Source organism: Lygodium microphyllum, chromosome 14, assembly GCF_053477565.2.
Source record: "Lygodium microphyllum isolate KBCC chromosome 14, Lygodium_microphyllum_v1.1.10, whole genome shotgun sequence".
Taxonomy (NCBI): domain Eukaryota; kingdom Viridiplantae; phylum Streptophyta; class Polypodiopsida; order Schizaeales; family Lygodiaceae; genus Lygodium; species Lygodium microphyllum.
The window spans coordinates 148076128-148090347 of NC_141148.1; the positions used below are offsets into that span (position 1 = coordinate 148076128).

The window sequence follows — 14220 nt, forward strand, 5'->3', positions numbered from 1 at the left end:
TTTCACATGAACTAGAAGTTTCAACCTGTAGCTAATGATGTGGAATTTCCAAATAAGAAAGCCATAAAAATTCAAACAAAAAAGTCTACAAGTCAAGAATCCAATCTACTCATTTATAAAAAGGACCATTTAAGTGCATGGCTAAACAAAAGCACTACCTATCATACATCCCTAGTCATGTGGAGATGACAGTGCTATGCAATCCTGTCAAAATAAGACTTGCAACTTAATAATCCCTAACTATATTGTAATTGCAAAGTAGTAGTAGGAGTAGTACCACACATCCAAAAGAGAATGTTGAAGCGTACTTTCTAGCCTTGAAGCTAAGAAGCCCATCCCTGCTCCACCGCCCAAGCTAAAGTTATCATTGGTCAAAACCCCTCTATTGATCAATGCACATTCAACGACATGGGTGTGCAGCCCATCATGACGGTTTTTCATGTAGAAGCTGTTGCTGAACTGAATGATGTATAGTTCATTTGTTGTACTCCTAGTTTCTCAAATTAATACTCATTTCCAAAGACAAGACATTCTGTTTGAAATGACATTTTTAAACTCATATTTGCAAATGTGGATTGCAGTGTCTTAAATAAGTAGAGCACTGTAAATATTATTGGATCCCTTTCAAGCCATAATTCTGCACTGAAAGCAGCTCTTGACGATTGCCAAGGCCAACCTAGCTGCTTGTCTTACACAATCTACTACAGTCTTAACCAATTTTGGGTATAAGGCCATACATGCAGATCTAAAACAAAGCAGCTCATGAGCCAGCCTGATCCAATTCAAGAGCTGATTTCAGCGCCTCCAACTTCGTTTTCTGGTTCTATCTGAGTTGGGTTGAGAGGCCAGAAGGTTTGATAATCGTCGCTTACCTTTCCTGTGTGTTTTAGCATAATCCCGTTACGCAGCAAGCTAACAAACTTTAACCCCATGTGGTAAAAAATCCTCTCAGGACGAGGAAACCTGCATGGTCGGCCTGATCCTTAATACGTGCGAGCCAAAGCAGACAAACCCCTAATGGTGAAGGTATTAATGGTGCTTAGCTAGTTGTCAATAAAAATAGCCGGGTGTGTACTTCGTCAAGATCAACTGGATCCAATCGACATTGTCAGATCCAAGCTCAACTCATGATGATGGCTATTTGTACTGCTGCCATTGTCGCCGTAGCTACCTATACGCCAAGGTTGGCTCGATTTAGAAGTACTGATGAAATTGAACTGAAGGGCGGTAGGCGACGTGTGCTTAGCGCTTAAGGATGTGGCACTGCGTGCATCGGCCGGGTACTCGAGCGAGAGAGAGAGTAATGCAGCCCCGTCAGCTCTCTGATCGTCTGTGTGAGACTTCGAGCTGGCAGCGCCTGTCTCAGGGGCTGGCATGAGCTGAAGTGTGATGGAAGGAGGCGTCTTTGTGCTTGGGGACGAGGTTGTACTGGCTGGAGTGGCGGTTGTTGACTGATCAGCAGTAGCTGCTGCATTTGTTTCTTCCACTACACTCGGTCTCGCGAGAAGCAACTGGAGCTCCGGCGCCGCATTAACAGATTCGACCGTAGAAGCTGCGATGGGGCGCTGCAAATTCCAAGAACAGAGATATTTTAGGATGATGAGGAAGATATGGACATGATGATGATGATGATGCAATTCGAAGAATAAAAGAGATAGGATGATGATTCAACTATGAACATGATGATGATTAAGATAATCGTACGAGCATCGGCGATGAATGCTGATTGTGACATAGGTATAACCATACCTCCCGCCTGAGCAGCTGCCAGTCCAAGTCGACCAATGAACTGCTGCCAGCTGCACCTGCAGCGCTTCCTCTCACAGATCCCGTTGCTAGGGCCTCCGCGTCAGCCGCATCGTCACTGCTGGCAAACTGCTGTTTGATTAAGGCATTGTTCAGATAAGGGTTAACTACCCTATTGTCGCCCATCATGCGGAGAGGAGCGAGCGCGCCATTATATTGAGGCGCTTGACGAATATCCTTTGCAGTCCTCTGATCAGCTCGCATGGCATGACTGCTGAAGACGTCCACAGACGATGTTGTGGGAAGGGAATGGCGATACTCATTTCTTCCTAGATTGAACAGATGATCCGGCAGCACAGGATGATGATGAGAGCTTCTCAAGCTCGTACTCAGTGGTGGCTGCTGATATTGAGCTTGCATAAGCTTTGCCCGATCCAGGCGCTCACTCCATGAGTTGTTGTCCCTCATAGGGCCGGCCATATACTCACTCTGTATGGGCGGACAAAGCTGCATTACCCAGTTCTTCTCTTGCCTGCAAAGAAGAAGTGAATCCCATCAGTCAAATTCTCTCTCTCTCTCTTTCTCTCTCTCTCTCTCATCACAGCCCACGTGCACACAACATATCATGACGACGGAACAATATGTCGTAAGCCCACCCGCGGGCCGCACCCACTCGTTCAAACTTCAAATCAAGTACTCTGAGGGTTAGAATTATTACTCTGCAGCAGTTATTTGTAAAGCTGCAGCATGTGCTGGTCTATGCCATGCCATGGACTAGGCGGTCCTATAGTCATCTTCACAAGCTTTCGGTCAAGCTCTGTGAAGAGTGCAGCATTCACACTAAATGTGGCTTGTCCATCTCTAATTAAAGACCTACAGCCATACTTGAAGTTGAATAAATAAACAAACACCCCTTTTCCTATCACTAGCCCTGCCAAACCATATTGTCACATGCAGACGTAATATGCTTAAATTGTTGTGTCGCACATAAATGTGCTTAGTCCTTTGTCCATTAATGTGCTAGAGAGAAGCCAGAGAACACTGATGCACATTCAAGTAATACAATCAGGAGATAATCTCGATTTACGAGAAGTAAAGATGTTGGGACACTTGGCATTTCCAGATGATTTGGTTGGTAGGGTAAACTGAATGGGCTTGACTTCTAACTGCGAGGGTGGAATTCAGAGTAGAACGTATGATAAGATCTCTTCTTCCATGCTAGGCAAGGCCCTAAAGGCCCAAATGCAGGAAGAGCAGGTTGCTATTTTTAGATCTTCAACTAGTGAACCGTGAATGTATCGCACACAGGTAGAGGTGCCAGTTACTAGATTCGGAAACGAGATAATTCGAAGCAGTGAATGTATCGCACATAGGTAGAAGTGCCGTTTACTGAATTCGGAAACGAGATGAAAAGTTACAGGCAGTACAAGCGTGCAAGATTGGCCATGTGATGGAGGGATTGCCCTTGTGTTTTGAGGGGATGGTACTTCCTGTAAATGAGCAATGGTACGTGCTTACTGTTTAAGTGTAGTGCTGAGCTTCAGTGGGTACGTTAGAATAGGGTAGAAGTGATAACTCTAAATCGGACTGCATATCGTCATGTCAATAATTCAGGCCGAATTATATATTACTTAATAATGCAGAATGAACTCGCATAGTATCCTATACTGTTGGGAGTGAAATATCAGACAAGATGGGACAGCCACCTTAAGGGAAATGGCCGAAGTGATGAGGAGTCGAGACTTGGTCGTTGGAGAGGGGGACTGGAATGCAGCTGCCTCATCATCATCAGGTTGCTAAAGGGGTCCGTGCCGTCAGGTTCTCTGATTGATCTAGGGTTCATCAACCCGACATTAGGGTGATGATCGGAGCCCGTTGCACTACTCCGTAGGAGGAAGCTGGCAGCAGCTGCTGCCGAGCCGTTATGGAGAGATGGCGCGCCCATGTGCACAGGCGGGTGATCGATTCTTTCTTCTGACAGAGAAGATGAGCCAGCTGCTACTGCCAACATAGCTGTGACGAAGAAAACGTCAAAATAACTGTCAATAGGAGTCGGATTTGCTGTCTAGTATAAGAGACACTGAGCCGAAGAAAACATCAAAATAACTGTCAATAGGAGTCGGATTTGCTGTCTAGTATGAGAGACACTGAGCGAGAGAGAGAGAGAGAGAGAGAGAGAGATCTCACTGTTTCTGTTCTCGTCGTTCTTCATACTCCTATACATCTGCAACAATGACGACCTTGTTGTTAGATAACCAGAATACGCGGATCTCTGTCATGATAATTTTCTCACCAGTATATGTATCTAACTGTTTCTAACAGCATATCAGTTAGCCCTAATACATGCGTATAGACATGATCTTAAGACACAAATGATGACAGCCTCCCGCATGATCGTCACGTCTTACCTGCAGGTGGCTTTTCACATGAGCAATTGTCAACCCTTTCACGTCCATGAGTTGAAGTACAAGCTTTGGTGTGGCTCCTGCAGACATTGATGAGCTGAAGGTCAAATTAGGGCAACGAAAACTGAGGAAGGTTAGGGTTCGTACAGTCACCGCACCAGCCAGTATTATGCACTAAGCAACTAGGTTAGGGTTTGTACTGTAGCTGGGATTACACACTAATCAAGTAGATTAGGGTTTGTAGAAACACGGGGACGGAGGAGAAGAGTTCCCATGCGCTTACTTTCTTGGCCTCCGAGGCGCTCCACTGCGTGGACGAAGCAGTGATGGAGGTCGGGAGTCCATCGCAGGCGAGGCATCTTGGAGCGCACATACTGCCTTACTGTGGTTGTCGATCCACTGCGAGCTCCTGCGCCGCCATAGCTGCTGCCGCTGCCCCCTGCAGCTGCTGCTTGACTGTTATTCGTCTTACATATATTCAGGCCGCCGTGGCCGCTTCCACCAATATCATCTTCTCTCTGACGATCACCCCCCAATCCTTGCAAATCCTCCAGCTCGTCTTCGGCTTCTTCCACCAGCTCGATTTCTTCTTCTTCGACCTCTTCTTCTTGGCCGCCGACGTCTTCTTCTTCTTCTACTTCCTCATCATCTTCAGCCACAAATTCCTCTTCATCGGCGGAATCAGTACTCATCACCATCTTCTCGAAGGTTCTTCTTCCGCGACTGTTGCTGATTCTTCTTCTTCTTCTTCTTTGGCGGCTGGCAACTATATCCATCGACCTTATGTTGATTCGATTGGTGTTATAGAGATCGACTGGAGAGAGTGTTGCCTTGTCCTGCACAGAATTCTCGACATCGCTGCTCGAGGAATTGGATGCCGGCCTCTTTCTGGTTTTCCTGGTTTCTTGCACCGGCCATCGGCCAGCTCCTGCAGATACCTGATCACTAGTGCTGCTGCTGCAGCTTTGCTCGACTCCAAACTCCGCCATGGGCGCTACTTTCACACAATTACGAAATACGGCTCGCTTTGTCCCCCGATCACACCATGCTAATGCTCGATCTATCCTGTCTTGACAAGATCACAAGCTACTATTAGACCTGCCCTCAATCTTCGGCAGCACAGACTAGACCTCAGTATAGATCAGAAGGCTGAGAAGCAGATCTGATAATTACTGCCTGTTACAATAAAGGTGTAACAAGGCAGGTAATGAGGAAGGTCTTTGGAAAGGACTGCAAGCTGGCACTGAGAGAGCTTGAGAAAAGGAGCTGATGAGTGAGGGTGCAGCTGCGATCAGTACTATGAGTGAGGAAAAGGGGCTAATCATGCGCGTTTTAATCAATGGGATGAAGTCATGACGACATGGTGAGCCGGCAGCTTGAGAAAGGTGGACTAGTGTGTGCATGAGGGCTAATTAAACTAATATCGAGCCACGAGTAATAAAAGCCATGAGAGGGGGGGGTGGGGGGGGGGGGATGGATTATGGAAGAAGAATAGAAGAAGAGGAGGAGAACAAGACGAAGCATGAGCAGCAGGAGCAGAAAAGAGAGAATGATGACGATGATGAGAGAGAGAGAGAGAGAGAGAGAGATTTTTACAGCGGGTGACGGCGGGCGTGTGGGTTTTTACAAGGACGGTAAATTGGGCCCGCCCCGCCAAAAAGGACCACAGCCCAAGCCAACCAAACTACAAAAGGTCCCTTTTTGGGCAAAAGGCCCACGGGAAAGCCAACGGGGTCTTCTTTTGCAATCGTGACTCCAGCCCGCCCGTGATTTTGGCCTACCCAGCAGAAAAGGCCCTCCTGATGACAAAACCACCTCTAGAGTGGCGGCACTGCCAACCTCTACCATCAGAGGAAGGAATTTTTAAAATCTGATTAAAGTAATGCTGGAAAAGGTGGTAGCCTCCGATTTCCTTGCGTCCCTCTGCGCTCAGCCTCCCCGCACTGATTTGTCGGCCTGCGCGGGGTCGTTCGCGCCAAAACCGGCGGCACTCCCGGTCCCACCCCCTTTACCTCGTCTGCCCCGACATCCGCCGCCTGGAAACCGCCCGCTATACCACCCCCCTATCCACTCCCCCACCTCCACCGTCAAAATCTCTCTCCCACATTCTCTCTCTCTCTAGCATTATTATATTCCACTCGGCCATTTGTCCCCTTTTTCACTTGGCACACGACCTCCCTTAGGGTTCCTCCTCACGCACATCCTCACCTAAAGGTTTTTCCAACATGTGAGATGGCTCTAGGATGGAAGCAACCCTTTTGCTTCCCCCCCTAAACCCTTCGATGCTCCATGCAAAGCTATATTTTCGAAATGGTCAACTAGGCACCCGAAACCAACCACGTCCGTGTCTATGACTGATTGTGAAACTAGGTTGCTCCCCTGAGTGATGGAGAGTCCAACCATGTGAGATTTGAACTTAGAACGAGGAATTCTTGGATCCACCAACGTCATTGGTTTGCAATGGTAAAAATTTTTCTTCACCTCAATGTGCCCTCTCATTATGCTGCATATAATCAATGATAGATATCAAAGCTAGTTGCAACAATGGACGTAGAGTAGGTGTAAAGATATTGGTTGGACATCCAAGCATGTTCCCTAAGGTGAAGAAGCATTTGCAAAAGTTATCTTTTCTAACTCTATGATGCACCACTTACAGTTGAATCCATGTAATATTTTATGTACTTTGACTGACCCCTTCCCCCTCCCCCCCCCCTCGAAAAAAGAAGAAGAGAAAAAACAACCTTCTTTATTCAAACAATGTTTATATCTAAGACAAACCAGCTAAGCATCCACTAGTATCGTTGTTTTTGCTCCAAAGATAACCATGTGCAAGCCTGCATAGCTAATAGATATGGGAGAAGGTTGTTGCACTTTTTTAACATCTATCAATTGTACCTCATCGTTTACTTCTCCAAATCACTTTTTCTCAATTCTATGAGAAAATCCTCCTTATATTGTGGTCTTTATCACATGGCTCCATGTTTTGGTCCACTTCTTACTATGTACATGCCCATGTTAACAAGCTTGAGCATGGAAACATAGTTTAATCGTAACTGAATTTTTGCATACATAATACTCTTAAAACATAGACTAAAATGTAACCCAATGCTTACTTAATCTTGGTGTAGATTTTTCAATATCTCCTTTTTCTTATTTTAGGTCTAAGACATGTATGTGTTATCACATACAGAAATCTAAAGCTCATTGCAATCTTCCTTTATAGAATTTGGAATTGTTTATTTGAATATTCAACTTTTAGAAATCATTTCTATTCTCTTTCAATATGGCTTCTATTTCTTAGGTCTTAGGGGATTATTGATAAAGGCATATGGTCTGATGTGCCTAGGATCTATTACTACAATTGCTTATGTGCAACTTACTTTTGCATTGTACATGTAGAAATTCTTTGATACAAGTTAGAGCCACCTATTGTGTAGAAATGTTGAAAAGTTGGATATCGCATGCTTGTGGGATGAAAATACATGAGATGTGTAAGTCACCATTCCCATCTATCTAAGGTCCATGTGAATGGCATAGATAAATATCCAATTTGTGAACTTGCATTAGAAGATCTGCTAAAAATTTTGAACATGAATGGTTGGATTTCACTCTAACAAAATCATTCATGAATCATGCACTTTTAAAACCATAATGATTCTTGGAATGTGCACGAGAGTAAGGTTGGTGTTGTTGTATACTTTTATCATGTGGTTCATTCTCATCCTCTCATTCCTCACCTAACTGCACATAATTATTGAAGAAGAATGAAGATCTAATGTGACCCAATTTGACCTCTCACATTGTGTCCCTTTTAAACAACAAAAATAGGTGCAAACATCTAATCATTCTAGATCTTTCTTAGTTTATATTCTCAACAAGAACTTCATATGTTCATCTTCATCATTTGCCTTTTTTCTAATCCTATATTTCTAGAGTAGCTATTTTGTGTATATTCAGGCTTCTTGACAAAAATAGCTTTCGACAATACTCTTAGACCAATTTTGATGTGTTGTTTGACAACTGTCTCAACATCACATCCATGCCTTGTAATGTTAACTTTTGAGCAATGGAATTTTTTAGATTTTCAAAACTAGTTTAGGATGATGGCATTATTCCTTGAGGCTATCCATGTCTATACAATATATGCAATTCAATCTCAAATGAGTTAGAAACCCAACATACTCTTTCCAAGGGATAAAGATGTACATCACTTTCATCATCACCAAGACCTCAATAACCTACACAAGATGGGGAGAAAATGTGATTCTTACTTACACTTTCTTCAAGGCAAAAGATTCCATCAATATCATCCAAAAAAAGTAATATTAGTCATTATGCATGAATAATTCTATGAATAAGCTTGTTTCATGGCATGTTCTACATGGGTTTTGTTTTAACTGTAGCTTAATCAAGTTGATTTACTACTTTTTAGATGTACGAGTTCATAAAGAAATGCTTACAAATAGGTTGCATGTGTCACATCCTATTAAGTTATTTGTTATTGCAAATCATATGCTATTTTGTATCTTAACAAAAGTTATGGGCATTTTGTACAATAATCCTACTTGACTTTGGACCTTTTGCTACTATATTTATCTTGATGAAATGTGGGATTGTGAGCCTCCACATGACCATAGCTTCTTTATAGGGCTTTGCATTTTTAATTTTATGTAAGGTGACATAAAAAAAGATATTTCATATCTAATTATATGGAATGTCATAAACTCTGTGTGTGTGTGTGTGTGTGTGTGTGTGTGTGTGTGTGTGTGTGTGCAAGTGATGTGTGTATAGGCTAAGAGGTGTGTAAGGGCATGGTCTTGTTAATCGATGGTACCTTTCTCGCCACAAGTAGTGCATATAGCTTTGTTAACATTTTGTCATACATGTTCCAATGATGTATAAGTTCAAGTGTTAGAAAATAATAAGACTCTACATGCATGTACTAATCACACTATAAGTTTCTTCTAAAAATGAGAGAAGCTCTACTCTACTCTACTCATAGGCCATGATTTGGCCTCTAGGTGTCTATTCTGAAATCCAACAAGGGTCTTTTTATCGATATATCTTAACGTATGAAAGTCCCATTTGCACAAAGCTTTGAACAGTCAACAAGGTTTTGATTGCTCGTCTTCCAAATACTTAATGGTTGACCCTTTCCATTCTAGCTGCACTACATAAGTGATTATGATACACATTCAAGATTATTCAAGTATGTTGGAAGTAAATTTTTCACATGGGTTAGAATTTTGACTTGCCTTTCAAAATGACTTTGGACCATATCCTACAAAAATTTACTAACAATCTTAGTAAAAATCAAGCTAATTGTTTATTTCTCTTTTAAGAGATACATATAATGATAAAAGGTTTACTCAATAAAGCCAATCAAAGGATCTTTAAAAAATTTTAAATGCAATAATCTTTACATCAACATCCTAAGTTATTAGCAAAGCTATTATAGCATACTAGCTAAAATAGTATGACCTACTAGTTTTTTCAAAAATTAGAGATGAAGAATCTTAATTAGAATTTAGAAAAAAAATAAGGTTGTATTAATTTTTAATGCAATTTTTTTTCAAATTGCATTTTTTTCAATTTAGTAAAATTGTTTTTGCATGTTTTGCATTACACATTACACTTAGTGTAAGTAGCAAACATAAACATAACTATGATTGGATCAATAGAGCTCATAAACTTTACAAGAAAATGTGCTTTGTTGGAAAATAGATCGATAGCCCAAGTGGCACCACGTCATGTTTTGTTCACATCAATGGAGCCTACAAGGTGAAAACCTTCTTAGATTTTCAAATCAATCATTAGTTTTCATGAGTAGTATCTCTATTGGCCCATGTTTCTTTTTTAAAAACTTGAGAAGGCAATACATATTATTTAATAATAGAAATAGATAATAGGAGCTACATATGTCGCAAGCATAAATCCCTTGAAGTTGTAAAAAAAGAATTTGCAAACAAGTCTCCAAAGAGGTGCATTTCATAAAAGCTTCAAGTACTAGTGGATGAGGAGTCCATTTCAATCTTCTTGATGATATTTTCTTTGATGCTATGATGTAGGACATGGAATCATCATTAATAGTACTCAAGTTCATCAAAAGGTTATGGATGCATTGCTTGCTCATGTTATTATCTTTGTTTGCATGCTTGATGAGTTTTTCCTTTTCTAGGTTGGCCTCCATCAAGATATCCTAGCTCACTCTAGAGCACAAATTAGTTATTTTACCATGGCAAACCATAGTTCTTCTATGTTTCCAAACACACCAATTTAGATTCCAAATAAGAGGAGTAATGCCATAGCCCTCTCCTAGAAATAGCTCAAGTAATCTTCGGAGGATGGCATCAACAAATTAGATGATTTGAAAATCATGAGTAGATTGCATTCCTCCCAATAAGCAAATATTTTGAAGTTATTCGAAGGAAGCTAATTGATAAGTTATTTTGGTTGAAGAGATAGGGAAGAGTTTCTAAGTTCAAGCCACATCTAGGACAAAGGTCATTGCTAATGCCAACTCTAAAGGTTATGTAAAAGGCTAAGAGAAACATGGACATAAATTGTCTCGTTCTTAATTTGTCTAGAAGGGCACTTGGTATTAAGCTTGCTATTGTGACTTATGGTTACTAAGGACAAAGGAAGCCATTATTAGCTTAACTCCACTCACACAAACTACTTCTGGAGCAATACTTGATCTCTTATGCTCTACCCAATGATAAAGGATTGGGACATTAGCCCAACATCATAGTTAAAATTTCAAACTTTTAGGTAAATGGATTATTGGATATTCATTGTATAGCAATGAGTTTTGGTCAATTCTTAGCTCATGCCTACTTCAAATCTGAAAGGTTTATCCTCTCCCCCTAGACATTGTAGCATTTTTTATTTCATTTGTGAAGGGTGCTCCTAGTTAGCCTAAGGGGTATGCTCTACTCGGCTTGCCAATAAGCCTTAGCTCCATGTCTCCAATAACCCTATCCTCACTCTACCTTGGATTCATATGATAGCGTTTTTTTGGCCCTTTAGCCCTTTCTCAATGCCTTGAATTGAAGATCCAAAGGAATAAAATTTCAAGTGCTGACTTTTGCCTTTTAGTCCAAGGCTTTCCCTTTAGCCCTAGATTATTTTGAAACAAATACCCTTTGCTACCTTTTCTCAACCTTCCCCTTCTCACAATAACTCACATTCAACCCTTAATAAAAGGTGGAGCATGAATTGAAATAGATATTTAAGACAATTTGGTTTGATGTTTATTTAGTTGTGTTTTTATGAAAAATGTTGAATTAAAGAAATCTTCTTAGATGCATAGATAATTGAATGTTTTCAAATTTTGGTTCCTTTTTATTGCAAAAAATGTTTTCAAAACATCTTAGCATTATGAAGAACAGTAATGCACTACCATATACTATGCCACTTTACCTGTAGTTATTGAAACTTGAACTCTGTAGACTCAAATTTCCATGCATCATAGCTAGTTTTTGATTATTTTAAGCAAATCAATTGATTTATCTTGAGAAATTTTGAAAGGTTCAAAACAAAAAACTTGTGCATTATCTTTATATATGGCCTAAGGTCATTGGGCACACATACAATACCCTCAACCATTGGGAAAGAGCTAGTTGGGTCAAGGATAGGACCTAAATGGTAGATTGAGGTCACAGGTCACTCAACCAAGTACATCATAGATATTAATAAAATGTAAAAGAAAGTTAGGCTCTCTCCTATTGTGACACATGTATCATTAGGCTTCTCTCATGTTGATGCTGACTCAGATGGCTCTGAGCAAAGCTTGGATGAGGAGTTTGGGATTCCATCTATTAAAACACCTGGTGTGCAGAAGGCACAAGAGGATGCTTAAGCACCTGTGGTGGTGATCCACGTCCATGCAAGTCAAGTAGACTAAGAAAGCAAATGTAGCAATTGACATATGATAGCTATGTAGCTTATCACTATGCATACATAGCTAAGGCTATGTAGGATGTGGAATCCACTTGTTTTGAGGATGAAGTGGGTAATGAGTATTAGAATTATGCTATGGACAAAGAAATGGCTGCACTTATGGATAATTACACATGGGAGTTAATGCCCTTACCTGAAGGCAAGAAATCTATTTTCTCTGCAAATTGGTTTACAAGGTCAAGCATAAATCAAATGGATCGTTTGAGTGCTATAGGGTACAACTGATTGCCAAAGGGTATACATAGAATCATGGTATTGATTATGAGAATATCTTTGCTCCATTGGCTAAAGGGTTGTCATAGTAGTGGTTGAATCAAAAGGTTGGACCATGTATCAAATGGATATTAAGAATACCTTATTGCAAGGGGAGTTGCAAGAGAAAGTTTATGTGGAGCAACCACTTGGTTATGTGATTGAGAATCATCTAGATTATGTATGCAGACTTCATGTGTAAGGCCTTTTATGGACTGAAGCAAGCATCTAAAGCATGTCATGATAGGATTGCAAAATACCTTGTTAGGATTGGATTTTGCAAAACACAGGCCAATCACCCACTCTATGCATGTGAGAGTAATGCAGGTATTGTGGTTATTACTATATATATGGATGATCTAATCATTGTGGATAATACTAAGATACAGATTGAAAATGTGAAGGGTCTTCTCAAGGCTAAATTTGGGATAAAGGATTTAGAAGAGCTATACTATTTTCTCGATATAGAGATCATTAGGACTCTAGAGGGATGTAGACTATGCCTTATTCTATAGTATAGGTGTACCATTGGACTTGCATGGTTACAAAGATGTCAATTGGGCTAGTAGTTTTTTAGACACAGATCTACCAATGGTTTTATATTTTCCTTTGGCAGTGGTGTTGTTACTTGGAGTAGCAAGAAACAATTGATGGTTGCCTTGTCTAGTATAAAGATAGTGTATAGAGGTGTTGCAATTATAGCATGTGAGGTAGCTTGGTTACACAAGCTACTTGTTGATTTGGGAATGCAGGTGGATAAGAATGTTATCATCTACTAGAATAACCTTAGCAACATTCAATTTGCTAGGAATTGAGTGTATCATCCATGAGTAGACCACACACATAGAGGTCCATTACCATTTCATTTGGGAGTAGGTTCTAGCAAGTGATATTGAATTGGTTTATGTGAGTATAGAGGATCAAGCTAATTATATTTTATCGAGGCCTTGGGATTTGTGAAGCTTTGGTAATTCAAGACTTTGCTTGGAGTTTACAAGCTCATGATGCTAAGCTCGAGGGGGAGTGTTAATATATGGAGCTCCACATGAGTTGGCATCCACTACATGCCTTGGTGATGTGGCATGATATTATTCACTCACATTATCGAAGCATTTGGGGTCCAAAGTCTACCACAGGGGTAAGAGATAGCAGGGTAAAGGGAGATTCAAGGAGAGGAGTAGACAGAAGAGAAGGGATTAAAAGAAATAGGAGAGGTAGAAGAATACTCACAGAGATGAAGCCTATCAATTATTTTTGCATTATGAGAATATAAATCTCTCATAGAATAAAATGTACATTAAAAAATATCTTTCTCTATGCTTCTCAGACTGCCAATCTAATGCTTCCATTGGCTCCGAAAGGGGGGTAAAATACCAAGACACCTAGCCAGAATTCAACCAGATCACTCCTTCTTTATCTCCCAGTTTCGAGTGCTTTTCACTGCCTAAAAACAACAATCGCACAATTTCGCCAATCCTTATTTTTACATAAAATCCTCCCAAAATGGTTGAAAGCTGTATGCTTTCTTTTACATGTCATCCTATTCTAGAAGTTGTCTATAGTTTTTGAATTTTTACAAGAGATAATATCTAAAATATCAAAAATTGGCTAAACTTATCCAAAAATCTAGTGTTTTTGAACCATCCATACTATAAACACTAACATTAAATGGCTAATATGGCATTGGCTCTCTAGATTAATAAGAAAGCCACACTCTAGATTTTTTCACACGATACGCGCATAGCATCACGATATCCACCCCCTCTTAACTTGCACATCCTCTAGCATGTGCCAAAGTCTTATGGATCTACAGTGTCAGAAGAAGTATCATTTGCCATGTCAATGTCTTCATCTT

The 14220-nt window shown here is 40.6% G+C and overlaps 1 protein-coding gene across 1 annotated transcript; it reads right to left on the reverse strand.

The window, feature by feature from the left end:
* Positions 1-329: 329 nt before the first annotated feature.
* LOC148026218 (uncharacterized) lies at positions 330-5609 on the reverse strand. Its single transcript, XM_087693496.1, has 6 exons — positions 4435-5609; positions 4155-4231; positions 3934-3970; positions 3453-3759; positions 1750-2278; positions 330-1565 (listed from the first exon to the last, which is right to left on the reverse strand). Exons 1-6 carry the CDS (start codon positions 5138-5140, stop codon positions 1086-1088), a joined length of 2136 nt encoding a protein of 711 aa, XP_087549622.1. The 5' UTR covers positions 5141-5609; the 3' UTR covers positions 330-1085.
* Between the last annotated feature and the right edge of the window lie 8611 nt (positions 5610-14220).

Coding starts and splice junctions, on each gene's coding strand:
- LOC148026218 (XM_087693496.1), bottom strand. CDS start 5,140: ATGGCGGAGTTTGGAGTCGAGCAAAGCTGCAGCAGCAGCACTAGTGAT. Junction 4,232..4,434: donor GCGCCTCGGAGGCCAAGAAA/GTAAGCGCATGG, acceptor CAATGTCTGCAG/GAGCCACACCAAAGCTTGTA. Junction 3,760..3,933: donor GAACGACGAGAACAGAAACA/GTGAGATCTCTC, acceptor TCTTCGTCACAG/CTATGTTGGCAGTAGCAGCT.